Source organism: Loxodonta africana, chromosome 23 (genome assembly GCF_030014295.1).
Source record: "Loxodonta africana isolate mLoxAfr1 chromosome 23, mLoxAfr1.hap2, whole genome shotgun sequence".
NCBI lineage: Eukaryota > Metazoa > Chordata > Mammalia > Proboscidea > Elephantidae > Loxodonta > Loxodonta africana.
The window spans coordinates 60,267,560-60,285,103 of NC_087364.1; the positions used below are offsets into that span (position 1 = coordinate 60,267,560).

At 37.0% G+C, this 17,544-nt stretch overlaps 1 protein-coding gene across 11 annotated transcripts in view; it reads right to left on the reverse strand.

The window, feature by feature from the left end:
* XRN1 (5'-3' exoribonuclease 1) overlaps positions 1 to 17,544 on the reverse strand; it is a 109,353-nt gene that overhangs the window by 84,834 nt on the left and 6,975 nt on the right. For all 11 annotated transcript variants that reach the window (XR_010319142.1, XM_064275540.1, XM_064275546.1 and 8 more), the window contains exons 3-14: positions 13,594 to 13,691; positions 12,306 to 12,415; positions 12,091 to 12,201; positions 10,772 to 10,854; positions 9,732 to 9,819; positions 9,481 to 9,649; positions 8,641 to 8,708; positions 7,994 to 8,131; positions 6,158 to 6,221; positions 5,840 to 5,945; positions 1,576 to 1,665; positions 618 to 774 (exon numbers count right to left, since the gene is read on the reverse strand). Coding sequence is in view for 10 of the 11 variants with exons in the window: in XM_064275540.1 (XP_064131610.1) it covers positions 618 to 774; positions 1,576 to 1,665; positions 5,840 to 5,945; positions 6,158 to 6,221; positions 7,994 to 8,131; positions 8,641 to 8,708; positions 9,481 to 9,649; positions 9,732 to 9,819; positions 10,772 to 10,854; positions 12,091 to 12,201; positions 12,306 to 12,415; positions 13,594 to 13,691 (1,282 nt within the window). In the remaining variant the exon portion in view is untranslated. The remainder of the gene's footprint in view (positions 1 to 617; positions 775 to 1,575; positions 1,666 to 5,839; positions 5,946 to 6,157; positions 6,222 to 7,993; positions 8,132 to 8,640; positions 8,709 to 9,480; positions 9,650 to 9,731; positions 9,820 to 10,771; positions 10,855 to 12,090; positions 12,202 to 12,305; positions 12,416 to 13,593; positions 13,692 to 17,544) is intronic.

Here is a 17,544-nt window from a genome sequence, read left to right on the forward strand (position 1 = left end):
TAATTTCTAAGACCAACCTATAGAATTAGAATAACAGGCCGATACCTGAAAAAATTAAGTTTACCTTCAGAATCAGTTTAATAGGCTTAGTGAAGTTTTGGTGACCCTCCCCTCCACCTCTGGAAATATCTCTTCCTTCTGCAACCTGAAATACGCTAGCCAGAAAAACGCCGTTTATTCCACAATTTGATAAACGAAATGCTTAAAGCCCAAATACACTCTAAGGTAATACTTATATTGGAAAAAACAACTCATTAGAACTATCCCTATTCTAATAGGTACAAGGGAAAAAAGAGAACAGGAATGAATCTGTAAAAGTAGACAGCTTCAGATTTTGAAGTGTCACAGTGTACTTTCCTCAGTATAAAGACAGGATTTAAAGTGCTGAAAATGAGGAAGCTAGACTTTGAATGCTTATGGAGTTTCTTTGTATTTTTAAAACAAAGCTAACTTTAAATCAAAGAACTCTTTCTCATGAAACTTGTTAAAGAAACACGAAATGTAAAACTGAAAATGAGTATATTTAGCTACTTAATAAATTCAGGTACTATGCACCTAGTTTGGAGGAACTCTTAAATTTCAAAAAGGACATAAAAACATTGAATTCTAAAACTCACCTGGTAACATGTAGGAAGTAAATTTTTGCTAGCTGCTGGAAGTACAGCAAGAAGCTGCTCAAATGGCTTAAAAGGTTTTCCTAGTTCAAAATGGATTTTAAGTGTACTTATGTTCCGTATATCAGATAGAAAAGGTGCATAATGATAAGGGTAGTACCTGTAAAACAAAACTGAGTTTTAAACTAGTAACATTATGAAACAGGTCAGTATTAAGTATATACTTTTTCCCATAGTTTATTTTAACAAAACATGGCAATAATTTTAAAGGAAAAAAAGTACCACCCATAATTTTATCACTTGAGTATAAGAAATGTAGCCCTGCTGGAAAGTTTAGGTCATGTGATGGCAACAAATATCATATTTCTTTAATTTTTAAAGGGCCTTTTCACATTTCCAAAATTGGGATGTATTATGTCATAGAAAGATATCTTTAACGTAATGCTTCTTTTGGAAACCCTGGTGGCGTAGTGGTTAAGTGCTATGGCTGCTAACCAAAAGGTCGGCAGTTCAAATCCACCAGGCAGTTCTTGGAAAATCTATGAGGCAGTTCTAGTCTGTCCTATAGGGTCGCTATGAGTCGGAATCGACTCGACAGCACTGGGTGGGTGGTGGGAATGGTTCTTTTAGTTGCCAAAATGTTGATAACGTAATTTTCTAAAAAAAAAATATAATGTTTAGGATGAAAGAAATGAGGTGGTAGGAAAAGCATCAGCTAGGTCACTTGGGTCTGGGCCCTTGAAGCAAGGCTGGGAGCTAGAGATGGAAGCATCTTTGTTAGAGAAAAGTCTTTTTCAGTATTTTCAAGTAAGAGGAGATTACCTGCATGCATTTAAACCTGGCTGTATGTATCTTTTAAAAAAATACTATCATAAACAGAAAAAAGGAAAAGCCATCCCCAAGGAGGTCACAGTAGGATGAGCCATTATAAAAAGACACAATTTGATTTTTATTCCCTCACCAGCTCCAAGACTGAACTCCGTGATAGTAATAATGCAAAATCCACTGTATTGCCTGAACATAACATGCAGCTTGATCAGCTAGAAAGTCACTGAAAAGAGAAAAAAAAAAAAAAAAACTTCACTCAAACATTATTTTTTGAAGACGAGCTAGTCTCTTTAGAGCTTATTATCTGTTAAGACTGACCACAGTTTGCCTCACACGTTTTACTTAATCAACGAGTAAGTCAGCTGAAAATTATAATTAGAAAAACTCTAAAATACCATTAAAAAAATTTCTATATTGTCAGATTAAAGGTCTGCCTTATAGTTTTCCAAACTGACTACTGGAATAGTTGAACCCGCTGTGCATATTTACTCAGTCGATATATTTTCTTTGGGTTAAAGTTTGAGGACTTAACCAAAGAGCTTTCTATAAAGTGACACTGCCACGCCCCTAAATGGTGGGGATGGGGTGGGACGGGGCGGGGGGGGGGGGGATGGTAATCTGCTTGATTCAGCAGGACGCCTGCAAAAAGCACAGGAGGAAATCAGGGTGATCTTAAAATCTACTTATAGCAGCTACATTACCCTTTGAACAGTGCTTTACCCTCTGAACGATTTTCCTGCTAATATCTTCTTTCTCAAAGACCAAATATCATTATTCAAGCTTTGGGTAAAATAAATCTTCAAGTCACCAAAAAGAAAACCCTAGGCTAATGACAAAAGTGCCTATAAACCTGTTACTCTTTATCACCTAACTTCAGGTAGAAATACACTTAGACATTCCACATCTCTGTATTTCTGGCAGGTATCTTATCAAAATAAAATTTATTACTTTTTTATTATAAAAGAAATAATCTGTTATTACTGAAAACCTGTATAATGAAATATTTCTACTACCCTACAGCAACTACTAAGGGAGCCCTGGTGATGCAGGGGTTACAGCACTCAGCTGCAAAACAAAAGGCAGGCAGTTTGAACCCATTAGCCACTCCACAGGAAAAAAGTGTGGCAGTCTGCTTCCATAAAGATTTCAGCCTTGGAAACCCTATGGGGTAGTTCTACTCTGGCCTACAGGGTCACTATGAGTTGGCATTGACTCGACAGCAACGGGTTTGGGTTTTTTTGGTATGCAGAACTTAGAGAGCCTTTGTGGCACACTGGTTAAAAACACTTGACTGAACTGAAAGGTCAGTGGTTGGAACCCACCAGCCGCTCCACAGGAGAAAGATGTGGCATCTGCTTTGGTAAAGATTTACAGCCTTGGAAACCCTATGGGGCAGCTCCGCTCCGTCCTCTAGGGTTGCTCTAACTCAGAATTAACTCAATGGCACTGGGTTTGAGATAGCAACCACTACTACACTTTGCTATGTTTCTTTTTAGTCTTTTTTCTATGCCCAGGTTGTTTTTTTCTTAAACATTAAAGATAGTATATACTGCATATACGACTTTGTATCCTACGCAGCTTTGCAAATTATTATGAACTTTCTGATAGCATCAGCTTAACAGTTCTAGAGATGGTGGAGGTGGCAGAGACAGTGACTGAAATGAGGAGGAGGAGGAGGGTTTTGATGAACTTTCTTTTTGGACATTTAGTTATTTCTCATTTTTTACTTACAAATAACTTTGTAATATAGATCCTTGTTTACAAGGAGCTTCTGTATTTGCATTTATATCTTTAAGAGAGATTAATAGAAGTATTGGCTTAAAATGAAGAATACTGTAAAAGCTTTGAATGTGTACTTTACAAAATAATTTTACCAATTTATATTCCCACCAGTAATCAAGGGAAAAATTCTACTGTCATTCCTGGCCCAACACTGACTACAACAATTTAAAAAGAGAGTTACTTATTTGTTGGGCAGGCAAATGGAATCTCATTTTCATAAGTCCATAGATATATTAAAATATATAAAGAGAAGGGAATGAAATTAGAAGATTAGTCATTTAACAATTTAATGCTAACTACAGGTATTGCAGTTTATGTAACAGTAATTGAGGACGTATTAAAAATCACAAAGGATTAAAAGCGTTAACTATTTAAAATATTTCTCAAGTCTAAGAAGTCTTGCATGCTAGTGACACCTGACAAAGCTTCAAACGAGCTGATGAGCTGTACCAGACACTACAGTAGATCTAATACTGATGCTTTATCATTAAAAAAAAATAATAGGATAGATGATAGCCAAGTATACTGCACGCAATAAGGATATTTAGCACTTCATAAAACTCTGATTTCACTTCCAGAAAAACAGCCTCGTCTAGTGGTTAAGATCTGGAGCCAGACTGCCTGCGTTCAAATCATGGCTTAGACAGTCACGAGCTGTGTCACCTAGGGCAAGCAGGGCTTCGAAGCGATCTGGAACAGTTCAGTAACTGCCGACATAAACGAGGGCAGCAAACTCACTGCACAGCAACCAAATCTGTTACCCATCCGATTTTGACCTGAGTAGGCAGTCGTTTGAACAGAACAAGGGGATACTGGGTGGGTTAAAGTCAGGATAAGTGTGTGTCAGGGCCGTATCCTTTAGCCATACTTATTAAAGCTGTATGTATGAGCAAATAATCCAAGATGCTGGACTATAACAAGAAGAATGCTGCATCAGGATTGGAGGAAGACTCATTAACAACCTGCGTTACGTAGATGACACAACCTTGCTCGCTGAAAGTGAAGAGGACATGAAGCACTTACTGATGAAGATCAAAGACCACAGCCTTCAGTATGGATTACACCTCAACATAAAGAAAACAAAAATCCTCACAACTGAACCAATAAGCAATGGTGAAAAGACTGAAGTTGTCAAGGATTTCGTTTTACTTGGATTCACAATCAATGTCCATGAAGCAGCAGTCAAGAAATCAAAAGATGCGTTGTATTAGGCAAATACACTGCAAAAGACCTCTTTAAAGAGTTGAAAAGCAAAGATGTCACCTTGAAGGCTAAGGTGCGCTTGACCCAAGCCATGGTATTTTCAATTGCATCATATGCATGCAAAAGCTGGACAATGAATAAGGAAGATGGAAGAAGAGTTGACGCCTTTGAATTATGGTGCTGGGGAAGAATATTGAATATACCATGGACTGCCAAAAGAACAAACAAATCTGTCTTGGAAGAAGTACAACCAGAATGATCCTTAGAAGCAGGGATGGCGAGGCTGAATCTTATATACTTTGGACATGTTGTCAGGAGGGATCGGTCCCTGGAGACGGACATTGTGCTTCGTGAACTGCAAGGTCAGTGAAAAAGAGGAAGACCCTCAACAAGATGGATTGACACAGTGGCTGCAACGATGGGCTCAAACATAGCCAAGACCGTGAGCATGGCACAGGATTGGGCAGTGTTTCATTCTGTTGTACATAGGGTCACTATGAGTGCGAACCAACTCAACAGCCCCTAACAGCAAAGGAAACAAACAGCAGTACCCGTTCAATGATGGCAGCCAACCATGCTGAATGTGTATAGCTCTCCACAGCCCTGCCAATAATCTAATCTCCCGCATCAGGCTCCAGAAACTTTCAGGACCCACGTGGGAGACTGGATTATTGGCAGGACTGTAGAGAGCAATACTCATTCAAAGCAGTGTGGCTGGCTGCCATCTTTGAGTGGGGCACCACCGTTTTGGGGTCAAAATTCCACAGGCAACGGATCTGGTTGCCATGCAACACATCTGCTGCCCTCGTTTACTCAGCAATTACCATAAATAGTTCCAAACCTGTTCGAAGCCCTGTGGACAAGTCACTTAGTTCTCTTGGTTCTTTAAATTTTTCAATCATAAATAGTAATAATCCTACTTAATGCAAAAAAGTTCTTAGAACTAAATGAATTACTATTTTTAAAATGATTAGAATAGTGCCTGGCATTTGGTAATCACTATATAAGTGTTTAATTAAAATAAATAAAACTCAAATGTATTCTTCATACTATGTGCTGCAGTTAAAAAAAATTTGAAAGCCATTGCTTTAGAGGTCAAATTCTTACGGAATATCTGAACTACGTATTACTTGGGGCTGAGCCACATGGCCTTTCAGATAAATGAAATGTGAGCTTTAGAAGATGGGAAGTAGAAAACTAATCATCTCCTATTTGGCAACTGTTATCACAGGACTATAACACATCAGAGCTACTATCTTCTGCAAAACTATGCCAGTCGAAAGATCTACAATAATTTATGAAACAAACAAAAAAAATCCTCTCCTAGTACATCACCCATCAAAATCATGTTACTTTCTAAACAACTGTCAAATCTAATTTTCTCTAAAGTGAAACCATTGACAAAAACGTACTCAGACACTACATCAACCCCCATCTTCGTCATGTAATATGTCCTTTTATATTGTCTAAACTCAGTTTCGAACAGGTCATCATCTTCAGTTTCGTCTTCCAAATTATCTGGGAAAAAAGCCAAAAAGATAATGACAATTCTGAGTATCTTCTTTTTTAATCAAATGCTTTGATAAATGCATATCAAAGTAGGTGCTTATAAGCTATCTTAGAAACCTGCTCCATCCCACTTTACTGAATCATTACTAATAAAGGAAAAGTATAACAAGTACTCGGTCAAAGAAATTACATACACCAGAATACATATAGTCTGTACTCACCCTTAGACGTTGCCGTATCAGATTCATTTTTGTCCAAAGCAGCCCAACAGACGTTTTCCTGGCCCTATAAAAATTATAAATCAACATAAATTTAATGGCAAGGTTTATTTGAAAGTGAGATGATTAACAGGAAGATTTAAAACATAATTAAAAATAACTGGAATGACCTGTAAAAGCTTATTTTTAAAGTAATTCTCAAATAATGTATAAATTTTGGTTTTAAGGTCACTTGTTTTTTAAAGCTATACATTTACATGATCTACAACTTAACATACAGGCCACTCAAAGATATGTAATAATTAAATCAACAGAAAAGAGAAATATATTTAATTATATGTGTTCCAAAAAAAATCAAGAGTATTTCATTACTTAAAGTATTTAAAGTATAAAAAAAAATCATCAAAATCATGTTGCTTTCTAAAGAGCTGCAAAATCTAATTTTCTCGAAAGTAAAAGCACTGGCAAAAACATACTCAGACACTATATCATCCCCCGTCATTTATTACCATTCATTAGTTTTAAAATTTTTATATGTTAAATCCTAGGCTACTGTTAACACTATCTCTTTGTTTGAATTCAATAGTTGTATTACCTATATCCTTTACCTTTGGATCCTATGATTCTTATGACTCTGTTATCTACCCTCCACTTCTTCATTTCTCTTACATACAAGCCACTTGCTTTTGTATAGTTCTTTCATCCCATCACAATCTTTCATATCCTACCCATCTATTTTTCCTCCTTTATGATCTCGTCCTTTTTCTCTTCTATTTTCTGATTGTCTATCTACTACCAGTAACTTTCATTAGTGCCTTTCTTTACTCCCTTATCCCCAGTTCCTTTTCTTCATCCAATCTAGGGTCTCTGTCAACTTCCTGGGCTTGGGCTGTTCCTCTGGTTCCTCTCATTTTGCCAGCATCTCTAACGTTAACCACATATGCTGGAAGACTGGCAAATTGAAGACAGAGACGAAGTGTGGGGAGTCAGGATTATTGGCATATATGTTTTGTGAGTAGAGGTTCCCAAAAAGTTACAGAGCCTGTTTTCTTATAAGAAAAACACAGGGAGTGCAGAGTGACTGCTGCCAAATTCCACTAAGGAAGAGCTATGCAATTAGAAGGGCTGCACTAGAGAAAGGCAGGATAGTTAGTCCTCCTAGAGTAAGAATTATTAGTCATGAACCTAAGCAGAACTAGTACAGAGTGAAAAGTGCAGGGAATGCCATCAATTTTACCAGAATCAAATATTTAAGGATAGACTGAGGAAAATTTCAGAAGAGACTGATCTTCCAACTTAACACAAAAGAAACATTCCTTAGGGCTTATAAAAGATGTTTTGCAGGATACTAGCATAAACTATTGTTCCTGTATTAAGCACCTAACATTTACTAGATAATGGTACTAATTATGTTTAACCCAGCATATCCCTGTATTTTATATATAATTATGTATGTAAATAATTCTTAAGAAATCCCATTGATCTAATGTCTCATATAACATTAAATGCTATCAATATCTACATTAAGAAACTAGGCCAGTCTTTTTTAAATAGTGTGTTTTTGAACAATTGTTTTTAAAAGGTAACTACCATTCTAGGCTTTGAAGAAGAAAGCACAACTTTCTTCTTCAAGGGGAAAAATAAGAAACTGATTTTTAAAGAGTAGGTTTAAATGCTAGGACCTAATGGAGAAAAGGAAACCAAAGCTTTTTAAATGTCCATAGAGAAGATGAAAGTGAAATGAGGCAACCCCAAAATCCTAAGATGAAAAATGAGAAAGAAAAATATTAGTTTTCCCTTTACAGATAAAAATATGAAAGGACACCTAAAATGGGACACCTTTGATTTTTTCTTTTCCTTGTAGTTCTTGGCTTCTTCTGCTGCAACACCTGCTGCTTCATTGAGGTACTTGTTACCAACTTTGCTTTCAAACCACTTTAGGTCCACAAAAACTTCACTGAAGTGCTCACGATCAAACTGCGTAGAAATGTTTAAAACTTATTTAAAAAGAATTTAAGTATGTCTGAAGAACACAAATGAACGTTTTAACAGTGACTACCTCCAGGACATAGGAAATACGGATATACTTTTATACACATGGAAAACCAAAAATCAAAACCAAACCCATTGCCACTGATTCCGACTCATGGCAACCCTATGTGTTACAGAATAGTACTGCTCCACAGGCTTTTCTTGGCTGTAATCTTTATGAAGCAGGTTGCCAGGCCTTTCTTCTGTGGTACTGCTTGCTAGGTTTGAACCGCCAACCTTTAGGTTAGTAGTCAAGCACAAACCATCTGCACCACCCGGGGACCTTCTACACACATAGGGACCTACCTCAGCTATTACTTTGAAAATAACAATGATAAACAAAAGCAAATAAATAAATACATAATTTAGGTGAAATTATTTACATAGAATGAGCAACTAGAATAGAATTATAAGAAACCTTTTCTTCTATTATCATGTTACTTCTAGTTACTTACATCTGATAATTTGACAAGATATTTCTCAAATCGAGGTAAGTTGAGGTGCCCACTTTCATTGATATAACCTAAAAAGAACAAAACCTGAATTTGTAACAAAATCGTACATTTTTTTCCTAAACAATTCTACAGAATTCTTTTCACAGAATGTTGAATGTTGACATCCTAATTGAGAAAAAACACTCAGCGGTGGGCTATGTGACTGGGCCAAGTTTCTGTGAATGCTGTGTTTCCATAAAACGTAAACACTGAAGCAAAATAAAAGAAATTCTAGGTTCACATAATAATAACCCTCCTACATATCCAAAGTTTGTTAACAGTTAAATTAAATATGTTCTAGAACATACCTAGATCATTCAATTTGATATGGTAACTTGAGAAGAAAAGGACTAATGTGCTGTTGCCGTGTTACCTGTTTTATTCAGCTTCACCAACCCGTTACAGATTTCCTCCTCAGGTAGCATCTCTGTTTATCAATTTCATTTTAATTGCAAAATCTTTCCTTCATATTAAATACTCTGATGCTTATCTAGTCACAAAAATGGAATTCTATTCTTAACTGTGAAAGGAGCTTTGTGGAACCAACCAACAACTTCTGTTGGATTTCTTAGGGAATTAAAGGCAGAGGTTAGTTAGGTATCAACGAGTGAGGTTACTTAACTCTGCTCACTTTGACTGCTTGTGAGTCACTGAAAATCTCAACCTTAGAGCTTGGTGCCTTAGACCAAAAGAAACCTCAAATTTTCTCCTATTTCAGTTGTACACGCAATAATCTAATAAAATGAGTGACATTTTAAAAATTAAAGTAGCCTCAAATGCATACTGTTAACATGTGCTCACCCCCGAGCTCTGGCAGGATGTGGACGTATGTTCCGTAAAGAAGAGGCAGTGCGTCATGATTGATGTGTAAATGAGGTAGATGAGGAATAAAGTCATTGCCAACAAGAAATCCCATCAAAATCCAATCATCTATTATCCTTTCAATATCATATTTAAATGCAATCTTGTCCTACAGCAAAATGGAGAAGAAAGGTAAGTCCTATAGAAATTTCTACACACAAATCTTTGGTTCACAGCTATGTTATACTCACTTTTAACACTGAAAACTCATAATCGATATACTCTCTCATTAAAGACAAGTGTAGGAGGTGAAATGTGGTTTCTTCTGGTGCACATACCCTGCAAATTAGTGAGATGCCAGAGTTAATTAGATTCTTAAAGCTCAAGTTTAAAAACGTAGCAAAGCTTAAGGTCAAAATTATCATTAGAAGATAACATGCAATTTATATGAAAGCTGCAGTGGTAAAGCAATGACAAAAATACAACTACAATTATAACAGATAAAAGCATAGTTAAAAATAATTGGTTTACATTATGTTTCCTGTGGAAGAGGGCTCTCAGAATGAAGAAATCCTAAAGGATACGTATGAGATATAAGTACCAGTGGGATCTGGTCCATTTAAGGCTGTCCATCAGAAAACAGACAGACGAATGAGTATATACTTTGAATATTCACTGTAGTATAGTCCAGGGCTACAAAGGTAAGATGCTATCACTTCTTCCACTAAGCTTTCTCTGGTTTGGTATAACCAAACCCATTGCTGACGAGTCAATTCCAACTCATAGTAACCCTATAGGATAGGGTAGAACTGCCCCATAGGGTTTCTGAGCAGTGGCTGGTAAATTCCAACTGCCAACATTTTGGTCAGCAGTTGAGCTCTTAACCACTGTGCCACCAGGGCACAGGGTTATATATTTCTGGCTCTTGGCCCACTGTTTAAGTTAAACTATAAATAATACAAGGTGAGTGAACTGTATCTATGTCAGAATGCAATCATGATCCAGAAAAGCCAGAAATACAAATCAAGTTCTAAAATGATTTTAAAAAGTAGTTAGTTCTCTGAAGGTTAAAGTTGGCTAACTTCTAACCTGCACTTATTCAAATACAACTAAATAAATAAGTTAAACTATACAACATTCTGATCACTGAAAATAATTACAAGTAAATACATGCCTTGGCGGGGAAGGGGCAAAGCAAATGAGCTCTAAGTAGCAAGAGAGAATCAATCTCTTTTAAGATAACAGCTTTATTTCTGCTCTTTCTTCCAACATACATGCAAGTACGATTTACCTTTGTGTTTTTTTGCCACCAAACCGAACCTCTTCTCTTAAAAGAGAGAAATGAGCCTCGTGACTTGTTAATCCAAGCATAATCTATTGAAAAATGATTAAGAAATGTTTCTATTCTACCAGTTTTTATAACATTGGGTTCATGACAAAATCAAATGAAATATATTTCTATATAGAGCAAAACAGGCTTATTTAAGGGCAATAAAGAAACAACTTGATAGCACAGTAAACAAATAACAAGATATGATCCATTTGTATATTATGAATGGGGTAAAGTGAGTGTACTTTAATAAGGAAAAAATCATCACCTTACTCACATGGCCTTTATAATCACCTCCCTGACCCTCCTCACCTCCCCAAAATCCCCAAAACCTTCTCTCGGTTTTCACACATTTCCACTTGCCATGGGAAAATGGGTTAGAAACAAAGGCAGCAGCTTTCCTATGACAGAAGAATGTAGGGCTCTTCTGGAGGTCAGGATATCTCCAGTATATGAAAACTCAGAAAAAAAACCTGGAAAATGGCATTTTCAGCTAATTTTCTCACATACCATTCTCAGTCCCAAAGTAAGTCAAAATGGTCCAGTAAGACATAAAACCAATTGCAATATATACTGTTTATTTCAATCCTGATTCAAACAATAAAATATTTATGAGGTAATCAGAGAAATTAGAATACTAATTGGTTATTTATATATTAAGGAGTTGTTAGTTTTGTTTTATGTGAGACAATGGCGCTGTTATGTAAAAAAAAAAAAGAAAGAAACCCTTCTCCTTTAGAGAAACATTATTAAATATTTACAGATTTTGTAGATTAAATGAAGTAATTATCTGGGATTTGCCTTAATAATCCAGGAGTGGAAAGGGATGGATGGTTAGGGATAGGAGTTGAAACAAGGCACGAGGAGTTCATTAAGCTTAAAAACTTCCAAAATAAAAAGTTAAGACAAAAACAACAATAAAAGAAAAAAAGTCTAGTAAAGTTATTTGGGTCACAGTGTTTTCATATCATGTGGTATTAAAAGGCACGTATTAAGCATAAGGATAAAAAAGGGCCTCCTTCCCTGACCTCAGCTGAGTACCCATAATAGCACTGGGGTCAGTCAGGTCTGCAGACACTACACTCACTGATCCTAAACGATGGCAAAACAGCTCATTTTCCAATTGTTTTTTAGAACTTTGGTAGCGACAGAAACAGGAATCATTATTACATCTCCTGTATCTGTTGCCACAGTCAGTAAGCTTTCCGTACAAGACTGAAGCTATTAGATACGTCACTACAATGGCATAAAATTATAATAACAATAAACATTATACCTACCAAGTCGGCATCTAAACCATAAAGACAGTGTCTGGTATTTGGATCATGATCTGGCTTTGCTTTCTCGGATCTGATAAATTCCATGATTTTGTGCTCTCCTTCTCCGGGAGTCTGAATATAACATTTAAAAAAAATGTGATAATACGCTATACTTCAGAATGTTAAATTTAGAAAAGCTCTTTAAATAAAAATAAATAAATAAATAAGCAAATAACCTCATGGCCTGAGAAGTAGATAGTGACTCCTTGCCAGGACTTGTCTGTGGAAATCTTCATATTTACAAAATACTTCAAATGTTCATGTAACCTGGCCATGAATTCGGTCCCTATAAATAAAAAGTTTTAAAAAGTTTCACCTGAGAGAGACATAAAAAGTGAGTTCCCAGTGACAAAACAAAATTGGATCTGTGTATCCAGGGAAAAGCTAAGTATGAGATCTCTAGATATGGTCAAAAGCTCTCTTGCTTATCCTGAAAATTAAGTCATGTTGTACCTTTCTCCTAGCAAATATCACAATGGTTTCCAGTTTCACTGATTACCCTAAAATGAAGCCAAAGGCAGAGAGGGAAAGTTAAGGAATGTGACTCCTATCTCAGGACTGTGCTTCAAGTATTTTCACACAAGGGTGGAGTTTCAACTCTCTAGTAAACCTCAACCTTCTACTTCCTGTCTGATGGCTTCTCAAGTTCTTCTTTAAAACATGCAGCTTCAGTCAGATTGTCAGCAGTAATAACAGTTGTTGTTGTTATAATTATTAAAATTACTATTAATCTGGCAAATTATTATTATTAGTCTGGAAATTGAGTATAGAATGGTTATGCTTTAGAAAAAGCCCAAATGGCCAACAGTCAAAGGTAATACAGTCTTAAATTACAATAGCGATAAACTGGCTATTAAACTGAGCAACGTGTGACTAGGGCAGTGAAAGAAAAAGAAAATTCCTGTAGTTAGTAAAGAATTCACGAGAAAGTAAGATCTTAAGATTTTTTTTTCCCACAGGAAAAAATTATAATGATGTTAGACAAAGTTCCTTGGAAGTGTGGAGTATGCTGTTACATATATAATTAAACTTGTAATATTGATAAATTCATTTGTCCTTAAAGTCACAGAAATTCTGTTTCTGAGAGTAGTGAGTGCTCTGGCCCAGAACGGGTTTCTCGTCCTGAACACAAGCTAGGTAAGTGAACCTGGGTGAGCCACAGCCTTGCTAAGTCTGTTTTTTCCTACCAATAAAAAGCAGGAGCAGGATGGGATGATCTTGTAACTTCCCTCATCTGTCTGGGAGAGTCTTGTCCAAAGGTGCTCTTATCAACATCTGTAAATCCCTACTGTGGGGCTGTACAGAAGCACTTATGACCAAGGTGACCAAACCACCTCATGAGGGGACACAATTGGGAAAATATAATAAATAAAACCCTAATGCCAAAATAAACAGTGCCTAGAAAAGAAAAATACATTTAACTGACATTTTGTGGCTCTCAAATTTTCCTCTTGCTGAATTTACCTGGTGTAATACAGTTGGAATCAAATCTGGCCTCCGTAGGAAGAGTTTCTCCCTTTTCTATTGCCTTTTTGATTTTGTCTTCTGCCTCCTTTGCTGACCTTAAACGTTAAGGAAAAAAGGTCTTAAGCTTTCTGAAGAGAACTAAAGAACTTTATAAAAAATGTTATTTAGATGCTCTTATAATTAAAATACAAATTCACCAATTCATCTGAAATCCTACAGGTTCAAAAAATACACAAATTTTGAAATGATTAAAATTGACAAAGATGAACCTCCAAACTGCTTCTTTTATTTATTTAAAGAACTGAATTTTTCAGATAAGGACTAGAGAAGGAGAACCTTACAAACTGGAAAAACAAAAACGAAAACAGTTACTGTCAAGTTGATTCCCACTCATAGTGACAATATGGGACAGGTCAGAACTGTCCAAGGAGCAGCTGGCGGATTCCAACTGCCAACCCTTTGGTTAGCCGCGGAGCTCTTAACTATAAAACCCAATTAAAATGTTGTTGTTAGTTGCCACTGAGTCGATTCCGACTCATGACAATCTTATATACAACTTATAAACACTTAATATAAAGTAATTCTTATCACAGGTATAGGAGCCCTGATGGAGCACTGGTTAAGAGCTATGGCTATTAACCACAAGGTAGGCAGTTTGAATCCATCAGCCACTCCTTGGAAACGCTGTGGGGCAGTCCTACTCTGTCCAATGGGGCTGCTATGAGTCAGAATTGACTCGATGGCAATGGGTTTGGTTTTTTGGTTTTATTACAGGTATACAGCAAATTGATTCCAGAAATATAAGTTCATTATATATAACACATTTAATGATAATATCAAAAGAGAAGTACATTATTAAATTGACCTCTACAAATACTATGTAATAATAAACCAGTTATCATCAAGTCAAGCTTGATGTGTATCAACCCCAGGTGCATCAGGGTAGAAGTGTTCTCCGAAGGATTTTCAACGGCTGATTTTTTTCAGAAGTAGGCTCTCAGGCCTTTCTTCCAAGGTGCCTCTGGGTGGACTCGAATTGTCAACCTTTTGGTTAGCAGCTGAGTGTGTTAATACCAAGGGAGCCCCACCCAACGACTCCTACCTAAAAATATCATTATAAAATTGTAATGTATATCTTTGGGTTTTCTCTTTAGAACATTTAACACGAAAGCCCAATAACACTAATGACATCAACTGCCAAAATCATCTGATTTTTGAGGCAACAGGATTTACTAGAAAGAACATGAGTTTTGGAATCAGAAAGATCTAGGTTTGAATACAGGTGTCTCAATCCCTGTCTGGTTTCTCTTACAACTCATTTGTAGTATACCAGTATGCCATTAAGATCTGTGCTTTAAGCAAATTTCTAGTCTTGCTACTAGCTCTATCTACTGTACCCTGTGGAATCCTATTTTTGATGAATAAACTCTTCTTCATATTTAACTGCTCTCTTTCCAACCTCTTCAATGTAACAAAAATTCTGAAGATATCAAATCATCCATAATCTCCCCAGTGGAAGTCATTCTTTCTTCTCCCCATTCTTTGATTGAACAAATGATTCTCCAGTGTTATTATGTGAATAGTTCTGGGGATATAACAAAAAAGACATGATTCCTGTTCTCACAGAGCTTACATTCTAATGGGCACACAGAAAATCAAACAAGCAAAACATTTACCCTGGTTGCAATGTAGAGCATATTCTGGATACGGACAAGGTAAGCCAGTAAAAGGCTACTGAAGTAATCTAGGCGGAATATAATGGCGGCCTGGGGTGAGACAATAGCAGTAAAATGGAAAGAGATTAGACAGATATGACAAATTTAAGATAAATAGGACATGGGTGTGGTGAATGAGGAAGAGAAAAGAGTCTAAAACTACCAGTGGACTTCTGGGTTGGGCAGCTAGGCGCATGGTACTGTCATTCACTGAAGTGGGAAATGGAGGAGGAAGGGTGGTTTTGAGGGAAGATGATGAGTTCAGTCCTGAACATGTTAAGCCTGATGTGTCTGTGGGGTGTCTGAGAGGAGGTATTTGGCAGACATGTGCATATTGAGGAGCTCAGGAGAGATGTTTGCCAGAAAAATAAACCTGGGAGTCATTAGCAAAGATATAGTAATTAAAGCCACCAGAGCGGATGAGATTACTCAGGCCCAGAACAGAACCTTAAGAAATAGCAATATTTAAGAAAAAAGAAGAAAAGAAGATGACAAGGAGATCAACAAGGCACAGCACAAAGGCAGATAAACATTCCTAAATGCTGCCGATAAATGAAGTAAGATAAAGACAATTATTCTTCGGATTTAGCCTTAAGAGGCTATTTGTAATCTCCCAAGAAGATTGCAGTGGCATGGTGGGGGAGAAGACCAGAGGGCAGTAGATACAGAAAGGAATGAGAGATGAGAAATTAAGGATTATGAGGGGAGAGAACTGTTGCCGTGGAGAATGACAAAAAGCCGACTGGGGAATTTCTGGGAAACATGGAGCACTCAATGCCAGCACAGTATTTATTTAGCAAATGCTTGTGGTGGTTATAGTCGATTAACTCTCGGAACCTTATCCATTCTCCTTCTAGTTTTCTGTCCGATACTGAAGAGGTTAGAAAGTTAAAAATAAAATTCTTAAAATTCTGGATTCAACTCAAATTTTACCAGTTAGATGCACCCATGAAAGTTTGAAAAGTGAAGCCTGCATGAAAATAGACTCACTGGGGTGGTGACGTGTGCATGTGTACGCGCACACCAAGTCCACACGTGCATATTTGTTTCAGCAAATGTTCAGTAGCTTTACAGGTACAGGATATTTGTTTTTTCCAGAGTAGATCTGGCAGATGCATTAGAACTCTGCAGCTTCTTTACCCTTGGACCACAGCTAATAGAATAAGTTCTTGGAGCTAGCTGTCCTGGTGGGGGCCTCTGAACTCCTCATCATCCTGGATGTGGTGGTGGTAGTAGTAGTGCCATCTATGGGCCAGTTTTGTGGTGGTGGTGTTCTGGAAGTCTTTCCTGAAGGCCCACCTACATCCTGCTCTGTTGGATCTTAAAATAATTTTTGTTAAGTGCCCAACTCCCTGTATTACACCCCTTTCAGCTTAAAATAGTAGAGTGGTTTCTATAACCTGCAACCGAACCCTGACTGATGGGCAGTGTTTATATAAACCTTCCTCAATATGAGATTTTCTAGCCCAGTGGCTCCCCAAAACTAGTTTAACATATAATTTTGAGGGTCCAACTCCTAGAAATTCAGATTAAATAACTATTTGGCGGTACTCAAGAATCTAAATTTTTAAGAGATGGTCCTTGCCTTCAAGGATTTCATAGTCCTTCCAATATTTTCAGTTATCTTTTCTTTTTTGACATTTAAATCAGTATTTTTTACCACCCTCTTTCCATTCTCACTGCCAGTCTCCTTTAAGGCATTCTCCCACCTTCCTTGACGACTGCCGTATCTAATGCACAAGTGCCCTTTCCACTCCTTAACCTGCCATTATGCATAAAGGATTCATTCTGTTAATGACTCATCAAACATTCTGGACTCAGGGTTTCTTGCCTTCAGTTCTAACAACCTTCTCAACTCTACCTCTGCTGTCCATGAACAGGAACATAGCCTGATCTCATTGTTAGAAATATTCTACATGGCTGGAATTTTGAGTTTAAAATCCTCTCTGTATCTATAACCTCTTTTCATACTGTTACTTCTACTACTACCTAACTCACATAGTGGTGCTGATAATACCTTGAGTGCCCTAACTCAGCTCTCTTCTCATGGTCCATTTTCTGATTTCACTTGCTTTTCCGCCCAGTCAAAGTCAGCATCTAGTCCAGGACCTGGGCATTCAATAAATGTTTATTGAATTCAATTAAATGTCAATGATGTTCTCATTAGCAGCTCAGTCTTGGTTCACTCTGCTGTTCCCAGCCCAGGCAGACCAGTATAGAGGCTTTTCTCTAC